This window comes from Camelina sativa, chromosome 15, assembly GCF_030686135.1.
Source record: "Camelina sativa cultivar CO46 ecotype springtype chromosome 15, ASM3068613v1".
NCBI classification, from domain to species: domain Eukaryota; kingdom Viridiplantae; phylum Streptophyta; class Magnoliopsida; order Brassicales; family Brassicaceae; genus Camelina; species Camelina sativa.
Window position 1 is genome coordinate 12283630 of NC_141894.1, and position 26031 is coordinate 12309660.

At 32.5% G+C, this 26031-nt stretch overlaps 3 protein-coding genes, 1 non-coding gene and 1 pseudogene across 5 annotated transcripts; all 5 read left to right on the forward strand.

Moving 5' to 3' along the window:
* Positions 1–318: 318 nt before the first annotated feature.
* Positions 319–1562, forward strand: LOC147926543 (putative cysteine-rich repeat secretory protein 20). The gene is made up of 2 exons (XM_087489442.1): positions 319–780; positions 968–1562. The coding sequence occupies exons 1-2, from the start codon at positions 457–459 to the stop codon at positions 1421–1423; spliced, it is 780 nt and encodes a 259-aa protein (XP_087345568.1). The 5' UTR covers positions 319–456; the 3' UTR covers positions 1424–1562.
* A 12325-nt stretch (positions 1563–13887) lies between these two features.
* LOC147926544 (small nucleolar RNA R71) lies at positions 13888–13994 on the forward strand. The gene has a single exon (XR_015583218.1). It is a non-coding gene; the product is annotated as a small nucleolar RNA R71 (small nucleolar RNA).
* Positions 13995–16518: 2524 nt separating this feature from the next.
* Positions 16519–17804, forward strand: LOC104746639 (putative cysteine-rich repeat secretory protein 21; annotated as a pseudogene). Its single transcript, XR_015582966.1, has 2 exons — positions 16519–16988; positions 17184–17804. The product of XR_015582966.1 is annotated as a putative cysteine-rich repeat secretory protein 21 (transcript).
* Positions 17805–18840: 1036 nt separating this feature from the next.
* On the forward strand, positions 18841–20584 carry LOC104746640 (putative cysteine-rich repeat secretory protein 22). The gene is made up of 2 exons (XM_010468162.3): positions 18841–19370; positions 20054–20584. Exons 1-2 carry the CDS (start codon positions 19020–19022, stop codon positions 20534–20536), a joined length of 834 nt encoding a protein of 277 aa, XP_010466464.1. The 5' UTR covers positions 18841–19019; the 3' UTR covers positions 20537–20584.
* Positions 20585–21549: 965 nt separating this feature from the next.
* On the forward strand, positions 21550–22847 carry LOC104748412 (putative cysteine-rich repeat secretory protein 23). The gene is given in 4 exon segments (XM_010470058.2): positions 21550–22043; positions 22303–22366; positions 22369–22421; positions 22423–22847. Coding segments are annotated over 4 exon segments (780 nt in total). The 5' UTR covers positions 21550–21716; the 3' UTR covers positions 22759–22847.
* Positions 22848–26031: the final 3184 nt, after the last annotated feature.

Genomic DNA, 26031 nt, shown 5'->3' on the forward strand with positions numbered 1-26031 from the left:
CAAACCAAAATATTGCGTTCTTATATAATGCTAATGGCATACAACTGAAAGTTGGAATCTTATATATCATATATTTACCCGAAAAATACAAAGAATATTGTACATAATAATATAAGTGTGCTATAATTAATAATGACTTCGTTTGAGGTCAGAAACGATGAATCGTGTGACTGTAAACGTTAAGACTCAGTCACATCTTTGAACATTTACTTTTTCATCGGCCCTTCTTTCGCCGCAAGTTCCAAGTGCCAACTTCTTACTTCTCTCTTCTGTCCATTACAAACTGAAATCAACTCTTCTGAAACATTATTTGATTAATCCAATTTTGTATAAGTTAATCAGAAATTGAAAACTATAGAAAAAAAGCATCTCCATCAATATCAAAATCCTAGCCTCGGCACTTAATTCTAGAAAACAATCTTTTCGAACTAACAAAAAAATTACAAATCCAGAGCAATGTACTTTTCATCATCATCTGTCTATATTTCTACCGTGGTGACCATACAACTGCTCCTTATACACATCGTTTCGTGCTTGAACATTACCAATGTGTATCTGAACCACAAATGTATCGCAAGTGAAGGGAAATATCAGCGTGGTAGTGAATACGAGAAAAACCTCAATACGCTCATCAAGTCCACCTCAGCGGGCACTTTTCTTAGCGGTTTTGATCAGGTTTCCCATGGTAAAAGTCCCCATTCCGTCACCTTCATGTACCAGTGCCGTGGCGACTCCTACGGGCCCAGGTGCCGTTCTTGCTACACCACCGCCCTCTCGGCGGTAATATTATTTATTACTTATCACATATTTACGTATCTAATTATACGAAGCAGAAGCACGTACACACACATGTACATCTTAGAAATATACATTATACTTGCATAAAAACTATGTTTATACGTTAATTATTCCGAACGGGCAATATTGTAATTGATTGTGGTGTCAATATGCAAATTTTCTATGATAGCTTCGCAAGAGATGTCCAAGAAACAAGGGGAGAATAATATGGTACGACCAATGCCTTATAGAGATTTCTTCCACCCTTAACGATGGAAAGATCGATTACAACAACAACTTCTGTATGTCCAACACGAAAAACGCCAGTGGATCGTCGCTGGAGTTCAAACAGAAAATGGTCGATTTCCTACTAAATCTGGGGATGAAAGCTACCAATGAAGACAACATGGACGAGAATAACCAGGCGGTGCTGTATGCAACAGGGGAGGAAAGAGTCGGGACGAAGAAGCTGTATGCAATGGTGCAGTGCACAAAAGACTTATGGTTGAAGACTTGCTATGCGTGTTTGGAATGGATTGTCCTCAAGGAATCGGACTGCTGCGACGGTAAACTAGGAGGGAGAGTTTTGAGTACAAGCTGTAACTATAGGTATGAGCTTTACCCTTTTATTAAACAGACTGTTTGATGAGAGCTCTCGCTATAAATATCTTATATAATATGAGAAAGTTTTTCTCAACTTTTGCTAAGGAGATACACTTGGCTTACTATATTTCTGACACCTGTATTTTTTTGTTTGAATCTAATTAACTATAGTTTGGATCTAATTAACTACATATCCATAAAACCAAAAAAAAGAAAAACCATCAACATTTCCTTCCTCCCTTCTTTAGTCAGAAACATATGCAGCCCCAAAAATCTATAGCCACCTTATATCAGTCTGTGGTTGGTTTCATCTCGAAACTATACCATTATATTAAATTTATAGGTTCTTGGGTTTAATTTATGTGTTTAAATCTTATATAATTTTCACGAAGATAAGCAGAATCAAATTTAAGTAAGATGGTGGGATAGTATTATTTAAGTCAGTTTAAAATTTTTAAAAATTGTTTATATTAAAGTAAATTTTTGAGCTTACTTCCTGGAAAATTACGTAAGATTGTGAGATGGTTTTGATCTAATTCTATAATTATTTTGTTTGATTCACACTTATTATTTCAAACGTCATGGTATTTTTGAATTAAATAAAATTTATAAGTTTTTATACTAGGAATTTCAGAATAAATTATGAACATAATCAGTTATGTTTTGATTTGAAATAATACCATCATTTTATCCATTGCCTTATATCTACCCCCTATTTTCCTTAATTTCATTTTTGTTTATATTACTTCTCATTTTTAACTTATTATTTTGAAACACTTGCGAATTTATGATCATTAATATTTGATTTCAATCCATTCTCTCTCTTAAAGGCTCAAACATTCTATAAAGTTTAGTTTTCTAAAAACAACCTATTACCATACAAACAAATCATCTTTCAGACTATTATGAAGACTAAAACATTTACTTTCTATTCTATCCTCGATTCACTCTCCAACGAACAACAAAACACCGGTAACAATAGTATCGTTGTTCGGATCATCTGTTTTTGGGAAGTTCCTAACTTTAGAAGAAATATTATTTACTATGTATTGAATATTTTTTCCACAAATATAAATTATTTTTACTATTGTTCATCTTTTAATGATTTATGCAATCATTTTAAAAGAATTTTAATATATAATAATGTTGGGCGTCATATTCTTAGAGTATGAGTTGAAAGAAACCTTACTATATTATAACATCTAATAATAAAGTAAAGTTTTCTTTTGGAAAGCTCCAAAATATTGTCATTTGATGGTCTCTTCTTTCACAAGTGTCATTTTGTTTCTTTTAATTTTTAATGTAACAAATTTATTCAATTGAATTTACATAATAAAATTTTTGCTTAACAAAAAAATAATTTGATGATTAAATAGTTTAAGGATATAACATTATAATATTTGGGTTGTATATGATAATGTCGAGTAATAATTGGCTGTTTATTTCCACACTTTAATATAAATAATTCACAAGATCTTGATATTACATTATTTTATTTCATTTTCAATCAATTTAAAATGAACTAAAGTATATTTTAATACATGAGTTTTAAATAACTAAATCAGAATTGAATATATTTTTTTTGATAAAGAGATAACTGTATATATTTCTGTTTAAAAAGAGAAGTGAATATATATTTAAATTCATGATTTGATTAGATTTGACCAATGAAATATTTATAAATTATACTCCCTCTGTTTCATAATATAGGATGTTTTAGAGAAGAATTTTTGTTTCATAATATATGATGTTTTCAAGTTTTTATGCTACTTTTAGATTAGTTTAATATTTTCTATTATGCATTCTTGTTTATGATTGGTTAAACTTTTTTAAAGTGCTCATTTTTTAATCTGCCTGCTTTCACTCAAAATATTTTATATTTTGAATGAAAAGAGTATTAATAAAGGGTAAAACAGACAATTTAATATTTTTAAAAAATTTATGTGAAAAACCTTAAACGACAAGTAAAAACCCGGAGAAAGTATAAATTACATTTACATAATTGATATAAAGATTAGTGCATTTATATCCAATTAAATAATAAATTTTATATATACTCTTAACTACAATTTCTCTTGTGAATTGAAAGATACACATTTTACTAACCCTCATATCTAAAATCTTACATAATATTTTTATTTAATTAATATTGTTTTAACGTTGCTAGTGATACACATGTCTTACTTCATCATTCTACTTTTTTCATCAACTGATTTCACTAACAAAAAAAAACATTGAAAAGTAATGATACAACTCATATAGGTACCGTTAATTTCATTAGGGATAGAATGAACACTCTAAAAAGAGAGATTTAAAAAAAAAACCCAAAATATATATAAAAAAATTCATTTAAACTTGAAAATCACAATGTATTGAAATATAATTTAGCTGAGACTGCGGAGTGATAATGAAATTTTAGCAATCAATCGGTGGATTTTTTGAAATTTTTTTGATTTTTTATAGAATGGTGTCGTCTCTTACCAAATTTATGTCTAGGCCCGACGTATTGGAAGATTGGGACGGGTAATTTCTATAAGAGTAAGTAAAATATATATATAAACTAAAAAATTACCCACGCAATGCGTGGGTTACAAAATTAAATATTTTGTATGTAAAATGAAAATTTTATTAAATTATATATGAAATGTACATTATATTATTTATAGACGCCTTTAAAAAAATTTGAATATATACATTTATAAGTTTATAATTATGAAGTGTGTTATAAGAAGGACAATTTTCACAAATTGTATAAAAGTAAGTTTTGTTTTTGAATTTAGCACATCATTTCTAACATTCTAAAAATACTAAAATAGCATCATGCTTTTAATCTTATACTCTAAATACTAAATCATATCTCTTCAAAATTATACCCTAAATGCAAAATAGAAAATTCAAACAAAAAAATATAAATAGCCATTAGAAATGGTGTAAGTTTTTGGCATAACGACAGATGGAGTAAGGGTTAGAAGAAAATAGACATGATATATGATTGGTAACTCAAACAATACCAATGCGATAGAAAAGTAGTCTTGCTTTTGTAAAGGTTAATCTACTTGTTAATTCATACCACTTTTAACGATTGACGTACATCTATGATGAAAGTATTGATGTCACAATATATATATATATATATATATATATAACCAAAAATATGTATATATATATATTAAATATTTTACAATAAGTCTCTGTAATATTTTTCTGTGTACTGCAAAAAGATGTTGTAAAGTTTGGGAAGTGATTCCCAAAGAGGCTTAAAGAAGTATATGATCTTTTGATCATATATATATGCATTACACGTTAAAATTAGGCTCAATCTTTTTATGAATATGCAAAGAAAAATATTTTTGTAATGGGGATAAAGAACTTTTAAAAACGAAAAACAAAGAAAATTTACGAAATATAAACTTAGAAATATATTGTAATTAAAAATTAGAGAACTTAAAGAGGAGAAATCTAGGGATTTACAGCTATAATATTATGAGTGAATGATCAAATCCAAAGAGATTGTGCTTTAGGAGTCAAGGATTGGGCTCATTTTCATCACTAAAGACTTCCAACTATAGTTTGAAAGTTAAAAAAATCACTTACTCAACGATACAAAAACTTTAAATCATGACTATCATAAAACATAATCCTTTGAAAGAGGCTAATAAATATTGACAAGAATCTGATACCAAAGGCAAAAAAAACATTGACATGGCTTTGTAAACGATTTCTTAAAATAGTCATAGAAAAATTAATCTGTTAATCATCCAAGATATCACGTTTTTTAAGAAAACTGCATAAGAAAAAGTTAAAAAAATTACTATGGGAAATGATGGGAAAAGAAAGACATATAGGGCATTATCGTTTTCTTCATTATTATTAGTCATGTGAGCATTGAATCTTATATAATACACTAAACATTGTTTGAAGTTTGTAAGGAATTCCATTGACACATTATTCTGAATAAACACATTCATGGAAATAAATACAGTTATAAAACATATTAATTGTAAGGCCTATTAATTGTAATTAATTTGGTCATATGCATTATTGCAACATGGACAGTTTGAACAATAGAAACCGTCCACCCATAATGTCTTAAAAGTAATTGATTGAGCAAAGTATATGTAACCTAAAGAAGCTGAACAAATAAAATGTCTCAAGTTAAAAAATATGTGTAGACAATTTAGTTTTAGATTAGCAATAAGCCAATAATGTGTCTTTTTAAATTTTGTTAAAATTGGAAAAAAATGACACATGTTAGAAAAATAGAGTGATGCCAAATGACTATTTCTCATAACTCTACTGTATTATAGTTTAATATATAGTAAATATTGACATGTGAACCCGATAAAATAATTAAGTAATAAAGTTGCGGTTGTGATCAAAAAATTAGTGAGAAATTTATAAATCATAAAAACAAAATAGAATAATATATTTTTGTAAAATGAACTACTTTTTTTTTACCAAAGTAAATTATATGGATTCTTGCTATGAAATAATACTAAATAATACAAACCTAAAATAATTAAAGAGATTTGGTAGAGGAAGATTAAAAAATGAATATTTTTCTAAGTAAATAAATTGGAAGGATCAAACTTCAAATTAATGTAAAGTACACATGTCGTAGAAATAGAATGCCAAATATCGCATCAATAGGCAAAGTTATAAAAAACCTTGTCATATTATAAAATATATATATATATATATATATATATATGTATATATATATATAACCTAAATACAAAATTGGGTGGTGTTAGAACACTGGAAAACGTGTTATTAAAGTTGTTCATAACTTGGAATCTTGGATGATACAAAATTACTTGTTTATGTGTATGAGCAACTTGGAGATGTTACCTATAAGAGTAATTTCTATAAAGTAAGTAAAAACAAAAACAAAAAAAGAATGAATATCAATCAACCTAAATACTAATTTTGGGTGTGTGTTAGAATATTGAAAACGTGTTATTAAAGTTGTTCATGAATCATGATGATAAGTTTGTTATGCTCATATACAAACTAAAAGTGATTACGATTTTCATCCAAGTAAATGAGCATAACAAAATTACTAATTTACTTGTTGCCATATTAGTAGATTAAAACTTTTACACGACTTAAGGCTTAAGCTTATCTATAATGGTCATATTTGTGGCTATTTAAACAGCATGCATGCAAACACAATAACTCATAACTCATAATTCATCTTCATTCTTAAAACACATACAACTTTACCAAAGAAATTAAAAAGCTCTCCAGATTGATCAAGCAATGTACGCTATAACATTATCTCTTTTTTTTGCATGTTATTGCAAAGGGAATGTCATCTCGATGGCTACGTACCCAACGTGAGTCTTCTTTAATTTCCCTTTCTTAATTATTGCTAGAATCTAGATCGATCAATTTTATTACTGACCTGACCAATTAATGGATGTGTAATATATAATTTAATATAATAAATAGGTGGACGACAATGACGGAGTTAATTGAAAAGATGAGAATTATGAACCATACCTTGTCACTTTGGCCTGCAATGTGTTGTGGGCCATTGACGCGGATCATCAGGGAAAAACATTGAGGTTTGTGATCAATATCCTCGGAGCGGCACTTCACGTCATATGCTTGATGGTTGTTCTCGATGTAAGTATTTTTACCTACCCAATTTTATTTTTATTGTAACTATTATCAATATATATATCCATTACATGCAGGTGATCGTGAATGATGGCAACCTTAGTATCAAGATAATTGGAATAATATTGTTTTTTCCGCTGGGATGGGGGATTGGTCAGTACAAGGAGCCTTGCTCAATCATGAGTCTCTTCATTTTCCGTTTGCAATGGCAAAAGCGATTTACCCAATATTACCGGTGGTAAGAAAAAATGCAGAATTTATAATCATTTTTAAAAAATTTTAATTTTAGAATTGTATGTACACAATTGTTAGTTTTGGTTGAATTCAATCAGATTGGAGCTGTCAAAACAAAAAGTTTTGCTTGAATGCTAACATGACAATTAAAAAAGATAGTACGACATATGAGTGTCTATTTTATTTGTTATATAAAATCTACGTAAAAGTATTTTACTTATGTTTTGTTTATATTTTACATATGTTTTTCTTAGTTTTTTGTTAGTTTACTTTTTTATTTTCTTTAATAAAAATATATGTAATATGTTTTCAATTTTATGATGTTAAAAAACTGTTTGAGAAAATTTCTCTATAAAAAACGTGATATTAGATGGTAAATATATAAATCATAATGAATATATTTTAGGAATTTTTAGCATCATGGAATTTGTTGTCTTCATCCACTATTTTGGAAATTTTTTTATACAAATAACAAAAAAAAATGACTAATTTGCTGCCATATATGAACAATCACACCTACAATTTCAATCCAAATTATTTACTTTAACTGATCTCAGAAAAATGCACTGGCATCTAGGAGTGTGGTACATATGCCATTTGTGGTACCGTGTATGTTAACCATTAACGGTGCAGTTGGGAGTTTATTTGGCTACTACGGGATATCTACTATCGATTATTTCATACTAGTAAAATATCTCAAGATATATTTTTAATGCAAACCTAGCTAGTATTTATTTACAGAATACTTTTGTAAAAAAAAAAAAAAAAAACTAATCTTGAAACCACTTCAATATACTAAGCAATTACATGTTGTATTAAAGTAATGAACTTCTAGAATAGTTGTTTTTTCTTCTGGATTAGAATAATTGTTTTTACTGGATTGGAACAAAAAAAAAATTACTGGATCAGAAAATCTCACATCAAATCTCTTCGGCTTTGTAGAAATTTATAGAAATTAATAGTTCTATTTAACAGCAAACTATAACTGATTTTATTTTTTTGGGTTTTGGTGTCCGTGTGTGTATAGGCATCAAAGCTATTGGGTTTCATGATTGGCTTAGGGAAAGTCATGATTTAGGGATACATCAAATTCATCACTAATTAATGAAGATTAAACGAACGACTACCATCCCCGGTGTGGATCCCTTCCTGAAATTCAGATCGCTACCTTTATATATACTTACTACTAAATATTTGTGTAATAATTCAGACTTTTTTTTAAAAAGTGTAGTACTGCTGATAAGTACCAACAAATGATCATGGATATGAACACTATCCAAGAAGACTATTAGTATTACCGACTCATTAGTACTTATTGACTAGTTATGTATATGCGAGTGTGTTTGTTTTGCGTTTGAATAAACATTTTGAAGGAATACAAATCTTCTTTCGTCTTTCGTTTTTTTTTCGTTTGGGTTTTGTTTTGTATAACATATGTTTAGAGCGGCATGTGAATTTTTTTACTTTACATATAGATACTCAAACAAATTTTTTGGGAGTTCGTCCAACGTTTTTACAGGAAGTATGTAACACACGTAAATTTGCATATTATTATTAGCTCTTTTATTTTTATATAAAATGTGAGAATTTGTTCTTGTAACGTTGCTATATAAACCAGTGACAAATTTTTAACGTTGCTAGTCATGTAAACTGAAATACTACTTCCAAAAATTTCACATGAAGAAAGAGTTCTCAGCTAGTTGAGGAACTTCAATCTGGCCAGGCGTAGGTGATGGGTGAAAAAATAAGAACGGTGTTGGGCAATGAAATTCGTAGTTAATAGATACTTCTAGATAGAGTAGCCGGAAGTGCCAAGAAGAGATATTAGTGAACGAGTCGGCGAGAGAGACTTGCTAAAGAGTCTTAGTAATATTAAATCGGCAAAAATACCATCGTAACAGAGATTTATTAGCGAAAGCTAAACTACAAAGAATCGACAAAGAAGTGGAACCAAAAGTACGTTGTTTAGTTTTTTTTTTTTTTTTTACTCTAGTCAAATTGTTTAACTAGAGAAGTTTAATTTTCTTTTAATTAAAAATTCTGCTGAATCAATTCAAAAAGAGTTAATCAAACAAATGCTAATTAATTAATAGTTATTTTTTTGTTGTTGTAAAATCGTAAGTTATTTGAGCATACCAATTTAAAAGATTTGTACGACAAAACCATATGCACAAATGGTTTTCTTCATGAAAAAATTTCTTGAACTCATAGTAGTTGATATGCTCAAATTTACCCTAGAGCTACTCTCTCTCAAATTAAGAGGTCAATGCAGTACTTAGAGGTCGAATTCCACAAGGACTCAAGACTACACAATAAATTATAGAGTTTTATAATTAAGCTAAACAGATTAAATTGAATTAAAAATAGCAATGCAAAATATTAAATAAAAGCTGTTGTAAATTCGGAAGATCAAAAAGCTAGGCCTTGGGAATTTCTCAGGAAATTATGAAATATTAAATCAATCAATAAATTAGGATTCAGACAATTAAAAACAGATCTAGAACTCTAAACACTTTTGTAAATTAAATCAGTTCTCACTGCAAATAATATCTAAATTTAAAACCAGAAAATCCAAATCTTTTTGTAAAATTCAAGGTTAAAAATCAGCAGTAAAATCAGGTTTAGATTGTTCACAAAATTATTAAATCAAATCTCTTTGCAAGAAATAATTTTGCTCATCAAAAGGTTTTATCAGGAAAATCAATTATATTCTCATATCAATTTATTTTCCTAGGATATTAATTCTAGATGGCCAATCAAGGATTAATATGAAGAACAACCTAAGATGAAGATCTAGATAGATAATGAATCCTAAATAATCAGATCTAATAATTCATAAAATCCCTGTGAAAAACCCTAAACCTAACAAACAAATTACTCAGACATAATTATTGAAGAACAAAACATCTTTCTGAATAATAAGCAATTGAGATTAAAAGAATAAAGGGAGTTCAAGAAATTCTTCTCTCAAAGCAGATTTCTCTCTCTCCAAAGCTCTCAAAAATCTCTCAGGGTTGCAGGAAAAATAAAACTTGATAGAATAAAAACTTAAGGGTTTGGAAAACCTAAAAACTATATATATATATGTCCTAAAACACGTCAGGGACTTATGTTGCAATTATGGAAAACTTTAGGGCAGATTTGTAAAACTTCCAAAACTTGGGTCTTGAGTCGGCAGAGAGAGGTGTCGATCGATGCCATATAGGTGTCGATCGATGCCCTTGTCTTGATCCGAGATTTATGCTCCAAAACGATCCAAATTGCTCCATTTTGCTCCTTTCATGCCAAAATCCTAGAAAACCTGTAAAGACTCAAAAACAATCTAGAAACAAATGAAAAGACACTAAAAGACTCCTTATATCATGGTTAAAAACCATAAAAACCATGATATATCAACTCCCCCAGACTTAGCCTTTGCTTGCCCTCAAGCAAAACATAAGCTTAGACATGTGAAAGAGGTTTGAAAACAGGGAACTCACTCATTTGCAGATTATTCTTATTCACACTCTTCATTTACCTGACTCAAGAACTTATTTCTTATACTCAACCATGATAAGCATCAACATTCCTTACTCAAATCCCACAATCCTTTGGAATCTCCGAAATCTCCATTGTCATCTCATTATATAAATTAAAGCAAGTACAGGTGAGTTCTTACCTTGGGTGTATTCATCAGTGGCATATGGATTCTCTTTTCAGGCCAAGACATTCTTCTTACATCTCCTTTCCTCTCCCTTTTCTCACTTCCATTATTTTTTCTTTTTTTTTTCTCTTTTTTTTTCAAAGGTGTAAGCGAATACCGGGGTCATCGGTAATTTACCTACCCCTCGCTTCCAAGCTTTGTGTGATCATTTGACTCAAGAGTAGAATAATGAGGTCACTGGTAATTTACCTACCTCTCTAAACTGATCAAAATCATCTCATCTTTTATTCTTTATTTTTTTCTTAAAGCACTGAAGGGAAGAGAGAGGGGAGACATACTTTGAAAAATTGCACTGTCCTGTATGGCCCAAAGAAGAAGTCTAGTCCACTGATTTTCAACCCCAAAGTAAGAGATTAAGTCCGGTTAAAATCCTGATAAAGGTTGAGACAACGTTAGATCAATCAGATATCCATTGAATAAGGGCTTTCAGGATTGTTGATAAGGCTCATAGTCTTTCTAAGCTTCAGTTCTGAGATCAAGTATAAACAAATAATCATTAGAGTGTTAGCCAAATAAGAGAAATCATTAATCAAGATCATAATTCCCAAAGACAAAAAGAAAAAATTTGAAAAATTTGACTCAAACTTTATGGTTTTGACTGACACAACTGAAACTCAAAAACAGAAAACATAGTTAGTAGACAACCTCCCCCAGACTTAAACAACACTGTCCCCAGTGTTATCAAGCAAGAGGAAAGCAAAAATAAAATAAAATAAATAAAAATCAAAAGCAAAAGAAAAAGAAAAACCTACCAGTGGGGTACCTCCCACTAAGCGCTTGTGTTCAGTCATTAGCTTGACTGTGTTGGAGCTCAGGCATCCGGAGGAGCAGAACATGACATTGAAGTCCTCTTCATCCAAGGTGGTGTATAAGCTTTAGGTGCATGAGGCTTGCCAAGGATGTGAGGAATAGGATCAGTGTGGGATTTAGGGATGGGATTGCTTCTCTTATGCCCTGCAGAATCATCAACAGAAGAAACAAGCGCTCTACGATAATCTCGTGGCTTGGTTAACTGTAAAACAGTTTTTGTAGCTTTGAAGGTCTTATTGATGATAGGAGGAAGTTTAGGAGAAGGAGATGCATACCTTGGCCTTACCTGAGGGCTCTGGAGTGTGGAGTGGGAGACTTTCTGTTTGGGAACAAGTTTCTGACTTGAAACATCAGTCTTAGAGCTGTTCTGTCTCGGTCGTGGAGGGGTGTCGATCGATACCCTCTTGGTGGCATCGATCGACACTGAGCCTGATGCTCGTGTTGCAGAAACTTTTTCAACAGAAAAAGTCTGTCCATCAATAGTAGGAGCCCTCCTCAGTTTATCCATCTCAAAATTCAAACTCAAACCATCCACATTCAGTACTATGTGTCCCTTCTTCACATCAACGATGGCACCAGCTGTAGCCAAGAAAGATCTTCCTAAGATGAGAGGATCTTTAGGCTCTTGATCATACTTCAGCACCACAAAGTCAGTGGGAATCATGAAGTTGCCAACCTTAACTGGAATATCCTCTAAAACACCTTCAGGAGTTCTTCGGGAGCGATCAGCCAAGATAAGAGAAATCTGAGTTGGCTTGAATTCTGTCATCCCAAGTCTCACAGCAACAGAATGTGGCATCAAGTTGATGCTAGAACCAAGGTCACAAAGAGAGTGAGAAAACCTTCCTGTGGAGATAGAGCAATCTAACACAAAACTTCCAGGATCTGGTAACTTTTCTGCAGTCCTACACTCAATTTTTGCACTCACTTTCTCAGAGACAACCACTTCCTGCTTTCTCTCCTTCTTCCTCTGAACAGGCTGGTTCAACAGAATTGCACTGACATCTTTTGTAAGAAGTGCTCCTTCTTCAGGGCTCAAACCATTGGATACCATTCTCTTAACATAGCGCTTGAGTGGTGGTGAAAGCTTTACTGCATCAATTAAAGGCATCTCAATCATCACCTTGTCCATCATTGCTTTGCATCTAGCTTCCTCCATCTCTTGCTTAGACTTTCTTGGCTTGGGAAAAGGAACCTTAGGCTTGTAGACCCTTTCAGCAGCTGGAACTTGAGATTTTGCAGTTTCTGGGTTCGTCTGAGAGGAGTGTCGATCGACACCCAGGTGGTGTCGATCGACACCATCATCTGAAATCGAGAATTTGTCTGATTGCTCTCCCAATTCTGCTGAAACAACTTCATCAATTTCTTCATCCCCCACTGATATGGCATTGCAAGCATGTTTTGGATTTGACTCAGTTCTTCCAGGGAGAAAACTCTCTTGTCGTTTAACAGACCCAGCAGTTTGTGCAACTTGAATTTCCAGCTTCTTAACATGAACATTCAATGCATCAATCTTCCCATTCAGCTCAGTGTAGACATTGTCAATCTTTCCATTGAATGTCACTGTCAATTGCTCCTGTCCTTGCAAAAGCTGCTCAAGCATGGCTTCCATTCTACTCTCTGAAGAATTCTTAGGAGGTGGAGACTGATAAGATGAATTCCCATAGGTCCTTGTATAGCCATTGTTCTGTTGTTGCTGCTGATACTCAGGCTTGGAAGTGTAGCCTGAAGAGTTCCCACTGTAAGACCTATTGCCTTGCTGATTTCCAAACCGCTGTCCCTGATTCCCATACACATAGTTCACATCCTCCTCTTGGTGTCCTTGATCAGGTTCTGGCTCATATGTCTCAACCTTAGCAGCAAAATGAACAGATTTCTTACCCATAAGGAGATTATGCACTGAATCCAGCCTAGCATTAACAGAAGCTAACTGGTTTGAATCAAATCCTCCATGCAATCTCTTCCTTTCAGCATCTGCTCCCTTAGTGCTATTGCTAGAAGCCAAATTCTCAATCAAAACTTCTGCATCTTCTGGAAATCTTGTCTTGAAGTTCCCATGACTTGCAGCATCTAAAGCTAACTGATACTTCCAGTCACACCCTCTAAAGAAGATACTCAACAGTTGTACCCTTGAAAAACCATGGTGTGGACAGTCCCTTTGATAAGCTTTGAATCTCATCCAAGCTGCCTTGAAAGCTTCATCATGTCCTTGCTTGAATGAAGAGATCTTGACTCTCAGCTCATCTGACATTGCATCATCATAGAAATGGTTGAGGAAAGCCACCTTGATATCATGCCAATTTGTCAGAGATCCAGCTGGCAACTGCTTCAACCACTGAGATGCCTCTCCTGCAAGTGAGTATGGGAAGAGCTTGCAGAATATGAAATCCTCAGTCACTCCATTAGCCTTGATACTGGTCACAAGATCCTCAAAATGCTCAATATGGTCCAGAGGCTTCTCATGGGGCAGAGCAGAGAAAGGTCTCTGTCCAACCAGTTGAAAGTAAGCAGGCTTCAGCTCAAAGTCATTCCTCTGGAATGGTGGAGGAACAATTGCAGACCGGTTCTCATACATAAGATCAGCCCGGTTGTAGTCAGCAATGGTCCTGATCAAGTCCCGGTTCTGCTCCTGTCGTCGAACTGGGTTCTGTACGTGGTTGGCAGCTCCACGTCCGTCTGCAGGAAGGGGGTATCGATCGATACCCTCTTGTTGGTGTCGATCGACACCGTCGACACCATCAGCTGGTTCGTCGACAACAACAATTTCAGCAATCACATTGCCCTCAACATCAATCTTTTGGCCCTGCTCATTGCGCAAGTGGCCCTCTTGATCCCTCAAAGCACCATCCTCATCTCGCATCAGAATGATAGTATTAACCATCTTTAGAGATTTGGCTGCCTTTCTGTTCTCACGCTCAAGTTTTCCTAACTGTTGGTTTGACAAATTCACAGTAGGACCAGACTTGTTGCTCCTTGTGTGAGGTCTAGGAGGCATGCACCTGAAACACCAAAGAGAAGAAAAACAAAAACGTGTAAGTAGAAAATAAAAAGAAAAATTTAGACAAAATCTAAAACTCAAATCTAATGGTAGATCAAAAGAGTCCCCGGCAACGGCGCCAAAATTTGATATGCTCAAATTTACCCTAGAGCTACTCTCTCAAATTAAGAGGTCAATGCAGTACTTAGGGGTCGAATTCCACAAGGACTCAAGACTACACAATAAATTATAGAGTTTTATAATTAAGCTAAACAGATTAAATTGAATTAAAAATAGCAATGCAAAATATTAAATAAAAGCTGTTGTAAATTCGGAAGATCAAAAAGCTAGGCCTAGGGAATTTCTCAGGAAATTATGAAATATTAAATCAATCAATAAATTATGATTCAAACAATTAAAAACAGATCTAGAACTCTAAACACTTTTGTAAATTAAATCAGTTCTCACTCCAAATAATATCTAAATTTAAAACCAGAAAATCCAAATCTCTTTGTAAAATTCTAGGTTAAAAATCAGCAGTAAAATCAGGTTTAGATTGTTCACAAAATTATTAAATCAAATCTCTTTGCAAGAAATAATTTTGCTCATCAAAAGGTTTTATCAGGAAAATCAATTATATTCTCATATCAATTTATTTTCCTAGGATATTAATTCTAGATGGCCAATCAAGGATTAATATGAAGAACAACCTAAGATGAAGATCTAGATAGATAATGAATCCTAAATAATCAGATCTAATAATTCATAAAATCCCTGTGAAAAACCCTAAACCTAACAAACAAATTACTCAGACATAATTATTGAAGAACAAAACATCTTTCTGAATAATAAGCAATTGAGATTAAAAGAATAAAGGGAGTTCAAGAAATTCTTCTCTCAAAGCAGATCTCTCTCTCTCCAAAGCTCTCAAAAATCTCTCAGGGTTGCAGGAAAAATAAAACTTGATAGAATAAAAACTTAAGGGTTTGGAAAACCTAAAAACTATATATATATGTCCTAAAACACGTCAGGGACTTATGTTGCAATTATGGAAAACTTTGGGACAGATTTGTAAAACTTCCAAAACTTGGGTCTTGAGTCGGCAGAGAGAGGTGTCGATCGATGCCATATAGGTGTCGATCGATGCCCTTGTCTTGATCCGAGATTTATGCTCTAAAACGATCCAAATTGCTCCATTTTGCTCCTTTCATGCCAAAATCCTAGAAAACCTGTAAAGACTCAAAAACAATATAAAAACAAATGAAAAGACACTAAAAGACTCCTTATATCATGGTTAAAAACCATAAAAACCATGATAAATCAGTAGTAGAAGATGACACAGACACTAAGAACTGAGTCATGTGAGATTTGGATCCAACGGTCTCTGTTTTAGTTTGTTGTTGCTTGATGCTCTTGTTAACGAGTTTAGATGGAACGAGACGTGTTCAGTTATTTGACAACAAAATCTACTAAAATAGTCTTTACACTAGTTTCTCCTCTTAATCATGTAGAGACTATTTTCTGTTAGGTTTCAATTAGATATCTATAGAATCAATTTAATAAGAGATTTAAAACAGACAGACCTTTGCTGACAAAATTAAAAGTAAAACAAAGAAAAAAAAAAAAGAATCCGACAACCCTTCAAACTTTGACTTTTTCATTGGTCCCTCCCCTTCTCTCGCCGCAAATACCAAGTCTCAACGCTCAACACCTCCGAGTGTCCGTTACTGATTTCAAACATTTATGCTAGAAACTAGAATTGATAAAACTGAATTTTGAATAAGGAAACTAAACAAATAAGAAAAGTTACACCAATTTTGTTTACACCATCTCCACTCAATATCGAAAAATCCTCGATTGAGTCTCCTTATATATATAAAAATCCAAACTCCGGAGAAATTACAAAATTTCAAAACAATGTATTCATCATCATCTTTATCAAAATGTCTCGTTTCTATCCGTATCTTGGCCATAGTGGTCATACAACTGTTCTTTATACGTAGTGTTTTTTCCTTGAACCAGACCAATGCGTATCTAAACCATAAATGCATCAACGAACAAGGGACATACAAGTCAGGTAGTCCATACGAGAAAAACCTCAACAGTCTCATCCGTACTATCTCTACCTTAAATTTAAACTTTGGTTTCGTCCACTCCTCCAACGGTGACGCTCCCAACTCTGTCTTTATTAAGCTACAGTGTCGGGGAGACTCCTACTTTTCAAAATGCCGTTCTTGCCTCACAACAGCCAACTCCAAGGTAAAGTTATTTCAGTATTATTGATTAATTTTCACATATTCACATAAATAAATGCGCACACACGCGTCACTTCTTGTTAAGTGTTCTTGATGCTCTACTGGCTTAATTGGTATAGTAATACTGATTTACATTTTACACTAGTAAAAAACTATAAGATTTATTGTTCGTGGTTTGGTGTCAACATGTATATGACAGATTAGTAGGAGATGTCCGAAAAACAAGGGTAAAATAATATGGTACGATAGCTGTGTTCTTGAGATCTCTTCGATCAATACCTTTGACAAGATTGACTACCAGAACTATTTCGATATGTACAATGCGAGAGATGTGAGAAGTGATATTGAGTCATTCAACAAGAATACGAGGGATTTCCTTCAGGAGCTGAAGGAGAAAGCCAACAAAAAGAGCAAGAAGGATTTCATGTTCGCTGCAGGGGAGAAGACCCTAATGACAAAAAAGCTGTATGCCATGGTGCAGTGTACGAAGGACTTGTCGCCTAACAATTGCAATGTGTACTTAAAAATTGATTATGGCGAAGCTTCCTAAATGTTGCAAGGGTAAAGAAGGAGGAAGAGTTTTGAGTACGAGTTGTAATTTTAGGTATGAGCTGTACCCTTTTCTTATGATTTGAAGACTATTAATTAGAAGAAGAAAAAAAATTTGTTAGAGGATTTCGTTTGGATGGTGTTACAAAATGAAAAGATGTGCTTGTAATGTTGCACCTCTCTACTAACAAAAGCTTCAATTCTTAAACTGAAGCTATTATATTGTATTGTAATTGTTGATTATATGAAAGTTCATTCATTTTGTTTACCACCGTTGATCCAATAATTTTCTGTATTTTTTCCTTTTCTTTTTTTTTTGTCAACCACACATTAATTTAAAATAAGACTCCAAGATTATTTTTTCCTTTTCTTTTCTTTTGTTGAATTGTTTGTTTTCCATTTCTCCACTTTTTTCATCAACGCTCTTACTTTTTACGTCTTTACGTTTGACTTTTTTTTTTTTTCAGTATGACAAACAAATGTAATAAAAACTTCGGAACCAATAAATTACAAGGACACGAAAAAGTAAATACACAGTAATCCAGACCAGGGCAAAGAATGGGTTGTCATGTAATTTTGTAGTTCAATTAATACATTAATACGTAACTTTCACTTCTATTTTGGTTGTAAAACGAATCAATTCTTTTTCGCTCAATTCGGTACGTTCTTCGAGACTGCACGAAGGGTGTTAATGATTGGATTAATTTGCAGCACTGATTATGAAATCTACTAAAGCTATTTTGGAGGCGTTGTAATAAAATGAAACAGTGTAGTATAGTCTAGCGCAAATCGAGTTATTTAATGAGTTTCAAAACATCATGCATGGGCTCTAGCTAAATATTAAAAAACGAAGAACGACGAGTTAATTGATGAGCTATTTGAGGTAATAATTCACTACAAGATTACTACTTTCCAGTCCAGCTTCTTCATTGTTTTAATTAGCTTAAACGTTCAATTATTTATATTTTCCTAGAAATATAGGGTTACAACCTATCAGTGGCAATAGACGAGAAGTCTTATACTGTATATATAAACGGCTAATGAGAAGAAGATGAAAGTTGATTCTCTATATAATATCTTTAATACTTTAATTACGCAGTCGAAACTATATTTGCCTTCATATCGTGTAATTTAAAGATATTTAAATTAAACAAACCTTTTTCGACAAAACAAAAAATTAGACAAACCTTCAAACATTGACTTTTTCACCGGCTCTCCTCTCCCCTCGCCGTAAATACCAAGTCCCAACTCCTAACTCCGCTCTCTTGTCCTTTACAAACTAAAAACATTTATTTTATTATTTTTGTAAAAGATAAACAAAAAAATGATAACAAGCATTCTATAACGTTTAGAAAATAAAATATTAAAACCGTTTTAGTATCTAAAATCCCTCGTGTCTCCTATATAAACATTCTTCATCTCTTTACAATTATTCTAACTTCAAAAAAACATCCGCCATAAAAAAAAAATACAAAAGTCCAAAAAAATGTCTTCATTGTCTGTATCAAAACGCATTGTTTCCGTCTTTGCCATGATTTCCATACAATTCGTCTTTCCACGCAGTGTTATGTCCCTGAATCAAACCAATTCGCTGAATCAAACCAATGCTTATCTGCACCACACATGCATCAAGAGTCAAGGGACGTACAAGCCGGGGAGTCCATATGAGGAAAACCTCAACCGTGTCGTTCGTGCTATCTCTATCTCAATTTCTAACTACGGTTTCGTCCATGGCTCCAACGGTGATGCTCCCAATACAGTTTTCGGAAAGCTCCAGTGCCGAGGTGACTCGTATTCGTCCAAGTGCCGCTCTTGCCTCAACACTGCCTTCTCCGAGGTAAGATCATTTGCAAATTGTTAATATCCATGAATTTTCAACTCAATATCAATATGCACTGTCCGTGTTCCTTATATATTTGTTATATCCTTTCAATTTTTGAAGGTGTGATCTTAACACATGTTTTTGAGATGAGAATTCTTCTCTGATGTTCATTTCAAACTGAATCATATTCTAAGACCGACAATAGACCTTATTTTGGGTCAACAAACCATATTTTAATATCAATTACTTACAATTCAAAAATAATTGACAACACTAAATTATCTCATCTCGATTATATTTTACTCTCTCTATTCCAATATATAAGATATTTTAAGTTTTTTTCTTTGTCCCATTTTATAAAAAATTTCAAGTTTTTATGCACTTTTATATTAACTTAATATTTTTTGACTAATTAAATTATGCATTTTTTTCTATAATTGGTTGAATTTGGTTAAATGATACAATATTTATTGTTTCTCAATCTTTGTGCTTAAAAATCTTATTATTTGGAATAGAGGGAATAGCTTAGTTTGCTTTTTTACTTTATGTCGTTCCAAAAAAATCATTAATTAGCTGTGCAATATTTACATTTATAATTGCATTTTTGCGATATATACGTAAATCAGTGGTATTTGATGATTCTGATACTACTGATTGACATCTAAGTTGGGTTTAACTATTTATATATTTTATGACAGATTCGTCGTAAATGTCCGAACAACAAAGGGGGAATAATATGGTACGACAACTGTCTTCTCGAGATATCTCCAATTAATTCCTTAGGCAAGATCGATTACGAGAATAATTTTTATATGTACAACGAGAAGGCCGTGAATGGCGATACAAATTCGTTCAACAAGAATACGAGGGCTCTCCTCTATAGGCTGAAAGAGAAAGCAACTAGTAAAGAAAACAATAACGGCAAGCAGGACTTACCCGAGACTAAGGAGGAAAGGCTCAAAATGAAGAAGTTGTATGCGACGGGGGAAGAAAGTCTCGGGAAGATGAAGTTGTATGCAATGGTGCAGTGTACAAAGGACTTATCGATTAAAGATTGCAATGTGTGTTTGAATTGGATTATGGCAAAACTTCCCACATGCTGCAATAATAAGCAAGGGGGAAGAGTTTTGAGTACGAGCTGTAATTTTAGGTATGAGCTTTACCCCTTTGTAAAGAATTGAGACTGTTCAAAAAGAAAAGAAAAGAATCGAGACTGTTTCGTTCGATTACGTGTTTTGTGCGAATAGAAAGTAAAAAGTAATCTTTGTGCTGTTTTACATAACACATTTTTAGGCTACCTATTGGTAAAATAAATGTGGACAAGTATGTGTACAATTTTTAGAGCCTTAATCAAATATTATCATGTCAATAATTTTCCTTTAACCTACATTTTTAAATTTGATATTCTTTTGAAAACTAAATCATGTGTTAAGACCAATATATAAAATTATGAAGAATTTAGCTATTGAAACTTTTTCTCAGCTGACTCGTTCTGGTCAAATAATTCTAATCCAATATTATTCAAAATTAACCCGTAATCCAATGATTTTTTTTTGTTGTTGTGGGTTTTGGTCGTTAATCTTCTTTAGCAAATCAGTATCAAGTGAGAAATTCATGTTTCCTCGAGTCAAGACTAATTCTTCCAAAAACTAATTGCAAGGTTCATTTGGTCTACATTACATTAACAATATGATTCCTCTGCCGTTTAATTTAGGGCTTTACGAACAATCCTTTTTTGGAAAGTAATCAACTTTACACATAACAGAAAGGAGATTGAAAGTGTTATGAATTTATAGGAAGTAGATATAATGTTGTCATCAGGTACTCCTTGCAAATGACCATATACGATCATTCAGAGATAGCTTGCACCGTGAATGATGGTGTCCTACATATACGGACCCATAATCGCGATGTATCAACTCAAAAATCTACGTTGAATCATTTAACGTCGTTGTGAGTGATGATGCAGTCTTCGTACAACAGAAATGGAAAGTTATGAATCATGCAAACTATTTCATGCAAAATATATATATAGATATTGGACAACAAGAAAATAGTCAACCAATATCAACTTTTGACTTTTTCGTTGGTCCTCCTCTCCCTTCGCCGCATATACCAAGTCTCAAGCCCCCAACATCTCTATCCTGTCCATAAGAATAAACTTCTCAGCTAAAAATTGTAGTGAGCAATCGATTTGATTTAGAAAATACTAACCCTTCTAATAGTTATCAAAATAAACCTAAAAACATCGCCACTCAGTAACCGATTTCCTAGATTCTCCTAAATAAACATGCCAACTTCTTCACAATCTATATAACAAGCAAACTCCTCCACGGGTAAACATTAGAAAATCCAAAAAAAATGTCTTCATCCTTTGTATCGAAACGCATCTTTTCCGTCACTATCTTGGCCATGGTGGCCATGCAACTCTCTTGTGTAGAGAGTGTTTTGTCCCTAAACCAGACAAATGAGTATCTACACCACATATGCCTTAATCGTCAAGGGACATACAAGTCAGGTGGTAAATACGAGAGAGACCTTAACAATCTCATCCCAATGATCTCAATCTCAGTTTTAGGCAATGTTGTCGTCTTTAGTGGTGACAATGCCGCCTACGTCAAGCTCCAGTGCCGGGGGGACTCCTCCACATCCAAGTGCCGCACTTGCCTTGACACCGCCTTCTCTGAGGTAACCTCATTTGAATTTATTTATCGATCAGTTGTCACGTGCTTACATATATAAATGCACGCACACATGCATGTACACTAGTTTTTGGTTACATCTTAGCATCATGATATATATTGGGTGGATCTAGTAGAGATAATACTGATTGGAATTTTAACGCCATAGTACCAAAACAAAACCATATATATTATATAGTACCAAGGAAATTAAAATAATTTATATATTTCTTAATTTTGTGGCAATATACATGTATATATGACAGATTAGAAGGAGATGTCCGAATAATAGAGGAAGAATAATATGGTACGACAACTGTGTTCTCACAATATTAACGTTTTATACCTATGCCGAGATCGATTACCAGAACCATTTTTATATTTCCAACGCAAAGGATGTGAGTGGTGATACAAAGTCATTCAACGAGAAGACAAGGGCTCTCCTCCATAGGCTGATGGAGAAAGCAAGTAGTAAAGAAAACGTTCCCAGCAAGAAAAACTACTTGTATGCAACGGGCGAGGAAAGTCTCGGGAAGATGAGATTGTACGGAATGGTGCAGTGTACGCAGGACTTATCCATTAAAAACTGTAGTGTGTGTTTGAACTGGATTCTGGCGAAGCTTCCCAAATGTTGCAACGGTAAACAAGGAGGAAGATTTTTAAGTACGAGTTGTAATTTTAGGTATGAGCTTTACCCCTTTGTAAAACTTACGACTATCTAACGCGAGCTTGATATGCATATATTTGTTGTGCTTTGAATAAGTGTTTTCAGCAAATAACATTTAAATGGAATTTACCTTTTGTGATTTATCTACATTTTTTACAGCATGACCATGGGTCATTTTTTTTAGTGTCAAAAGAATAAAAAATATAAAAATTATAAAAAGTTGAGGAGAGAGAGACACAATGGCCCTGTCCAAACTTTCAAGACACTCTCAGACCCCTCTTTCACTACATGTTAAAAGCTGATTGGTTGAATTTTTCAAGACAAACAAAATTTAGATTAAATAATATTATTATATTTAAAATATTTTTGGAGAACCCATTTTCAGAGAATTACTGATGGTCATGCTCTTAGGGGGTTATAACCCCACACAAAGTTTCGAGTAAGTCCACAGCTCAATCATTAGACCATCTCCACCGGTCATCTCCAGATGGGTGTCTTTTAATAAAAAAAATATTGAGGAAAGAAAGACACAAGGTCTCGCAGCAGCAGACACACACACTCTCTTGACCCTATCTCGCTTATGTGTCACGATCTGATTGATCCAATTTTAAAACAAAAAAAAAACTAACTAAATTAGATAATATTACTATATTAAAATATTAGTAAAACAAATGTAAGATCCCAATTTTAAAGTGTCACCCATGGTAATGCCCTTAAGTTTCGAGCTCTAACTAAAGTGAAAGTTTCACAATATGTACAACAAGACTACAATGCTAATGATTAAGCGAGTAAGTGGAATTGTGATTATGTAACAATTCTAAAATACTCGTCATCCCCTTTTTAATAAAAGAGAAGTACACAACTTAGTTTTTGTAGACTTTATAAAAAATATAAATGGTTACAAATGCATAAAAATAAAAATAGGTTATATATAGGATATACATTAACCCTATACTCTTCATAAGATAACTCTTCATATATAGATAATAAATGATAAATGATAAATGATATCCATAAATCGTGGAGCAAGATTTAGTTATAATATATATGAAGATCCTCCTTTCGTATGTTTGTATCAAATCGTAGACTTTATAAAAAATAGAAATGGTTACAAATTCATAAAAATAAAAATAGGTTATATATAGGATCTACATTGACCCTATACTCTTCATAGGATAACTCTTCATATATAGATAATAAATGATAAATGATAAATCCTCTTTTTAATATAATAGAAGTACATAACATTGTTTTGGTAGACTTTATAAGACTTTATAATTTTAATAAATGGTTACAAATAGGTTATAGATTAATCTATATATTAATTAGTTACAAGTTGATAGTTCATATATTAAAGGTAACAAATAAAACCTTAATTGTAACAGAAAATCTTAAACGTGATATTCCAAATTGATAGTTCATGGATATTCCAAACTTTATTTTCGGAAGATCACGTTGTTTCCAAAGATCTACAATTACAATATTACCAATTTATTTTCCTGAGATTTTATTGATAGACTACAACGTTAACCAAGTTATTAAAGGGGATAAAAATATACTCTCAATCATAAATAGAAAGTACACAACTTTTTTTGTATAATAAAACGGAAGTACACAATTTTTTTTTGTATAATAAAACGGAAACACACAACTTTTTTTTGTAGAATATATAATTTTTATAAGTTGGTTACAAAATAAATAATATATTAAATATAGGTTGGTTACAAAAAAAAAGTTATAGATGAAATCCGTGGGCTATATGAAATTACAAATACACTTCAGAATATCTCAAAGAATCCTCTTATAGATAATATTTCAATGATTTATACAATTTCCAAAAAAAATCTTAATTATTCCATATATTGTTACACTATATATAGTTTTAGGCACAAAAATATACTGTTAGGTATAAAAAAGAATAAAATCTTGGCAATTAATCACACTTAATCGTGATTTCTGAGATTTTATGTGGATTTCAAAATAAAATCTGACCTAACATCCTTCCAAGCTTTTAATATAAATCAATGTCTTTAAAACCGGACCGGAAGGTGAACCGGAAGTCTTTCGGGTCACTGGGTCAACAAGTCGGACCGATGTAATTACAGGTCAATTAGTTTATTAGTTTGATTATATTTTATGAATATAACATCTACTTTTTATAAATATATGAACAAAACATACATAGTTAGGTACTAAGCAACTAAAATTAAACTTTTAAATGATTAGATAAAATAACTAACTGATTCTTTTATAAATAACAACATTTATTTTTAATTTGGTTTGAGTTTAAAGTGTGACCAAAATAAAATATTTTAATTTTAGATCGACAATCCGGTCCGACCCTCCTGTTCAACCACCGGTTCACGGGTTTTTAGTGGGTTTTTCTATTTTTTTACGGGTTTAATTTTTTAGGTTTTTAGAGGTTACCATGACCGGAATATCTATCGGGTTGTGGTTGGATCGAACCGACCGGCCGGTCTGGTCCTGATTAAAAAACATTGATATAAATCATTCAGATCTCCATTCACCAAAATACATATTCATACAAAAAATAATAATAATAACAATCGTTTCTCAATTTACAATGCTAAACCGTCTTCTAAATTATATTTTATTTTGAAATTATAATAAAGATAAAAGAAATTTTAACCCGTACTCTAGCACGGGTCCAAATCTAGTAAGTATATATTTTACAAGTACACAAACACTGTAGGGCCAAATATCCAAGTGTTTCAAACCATCATCCTAAACTCGACACTCATCATCGTTGTATCGTTGACTAGGAAATAATATTGAACCGAATTGCCAAACCTTCAACTGCATTAACCAGTGTAAACTCTGATCTCCAATTTGTTCTTGGCGTAAACGAGCTTAATAAGCATGTTCAAAAACTATCATTCATCTGCTGTTGTCATCATAAACATAAAGAAGTATTATATATATGGATAATATAGGACACAAACCAGTGCGATTATGAGTTTTTTTTTGGGTACGAACACACCGTTTTAAAGTTAGTTAAATTATCATCTAAGACCAGATCATAACACAGTAAACAATTTGGGTTGCCATATGGAATCTAAACCAACTAATAAATTGCACTGTTTTGTTCTAGAACAGAATTTCCTTTTTTTTTTTTTTTTTTGTAAAATAAATAATCTTGAAATATGCAAACCCTAGAAATTTTGAATTTCATCATATCTTTGCCAAAATAAAGACTCTTGGTCCTCCTCTTTGATATGGAGAGTAATTTGAGACTGATGTGGAGTGTAATTTCAGATTTAAGAGTTTTAATTTTTGACTTTTCATTGGTCCTCCTCTCCCCTCGCCG

Excerpts from the sequence above, each read along its gene's own strand:
- LOC147926543 (XM_087489442.1), top strand. The coding sequence starts at position 457 with ATGTACTTTTCATCATCATCTGTCTATATTTCTACCGTGGTGACCATA. Across the intron at positions 781-967 it reads ACACCACCGCCCTCTCGGCG|CTTCGCAAGAGATGTCCAAG; the intron begins GTAATATTATTT and ends TTTCTATGATAG.
- LOC104746640 (XM_010468162.3), top strand. The coding sequence starts at position 19,020 with ATGTCTTCATTGTCTGTATCAAAACGCATTGTTTCCGTCTTTGCCATG. Across the intron at positions 19,371-20,053 it reads TCAACACTGCCTTCTCCGAG|ATTCGTCGTAAATGTCCGAA; the intron begins GTAAGATCATTT and ends ATTTTATGACAG.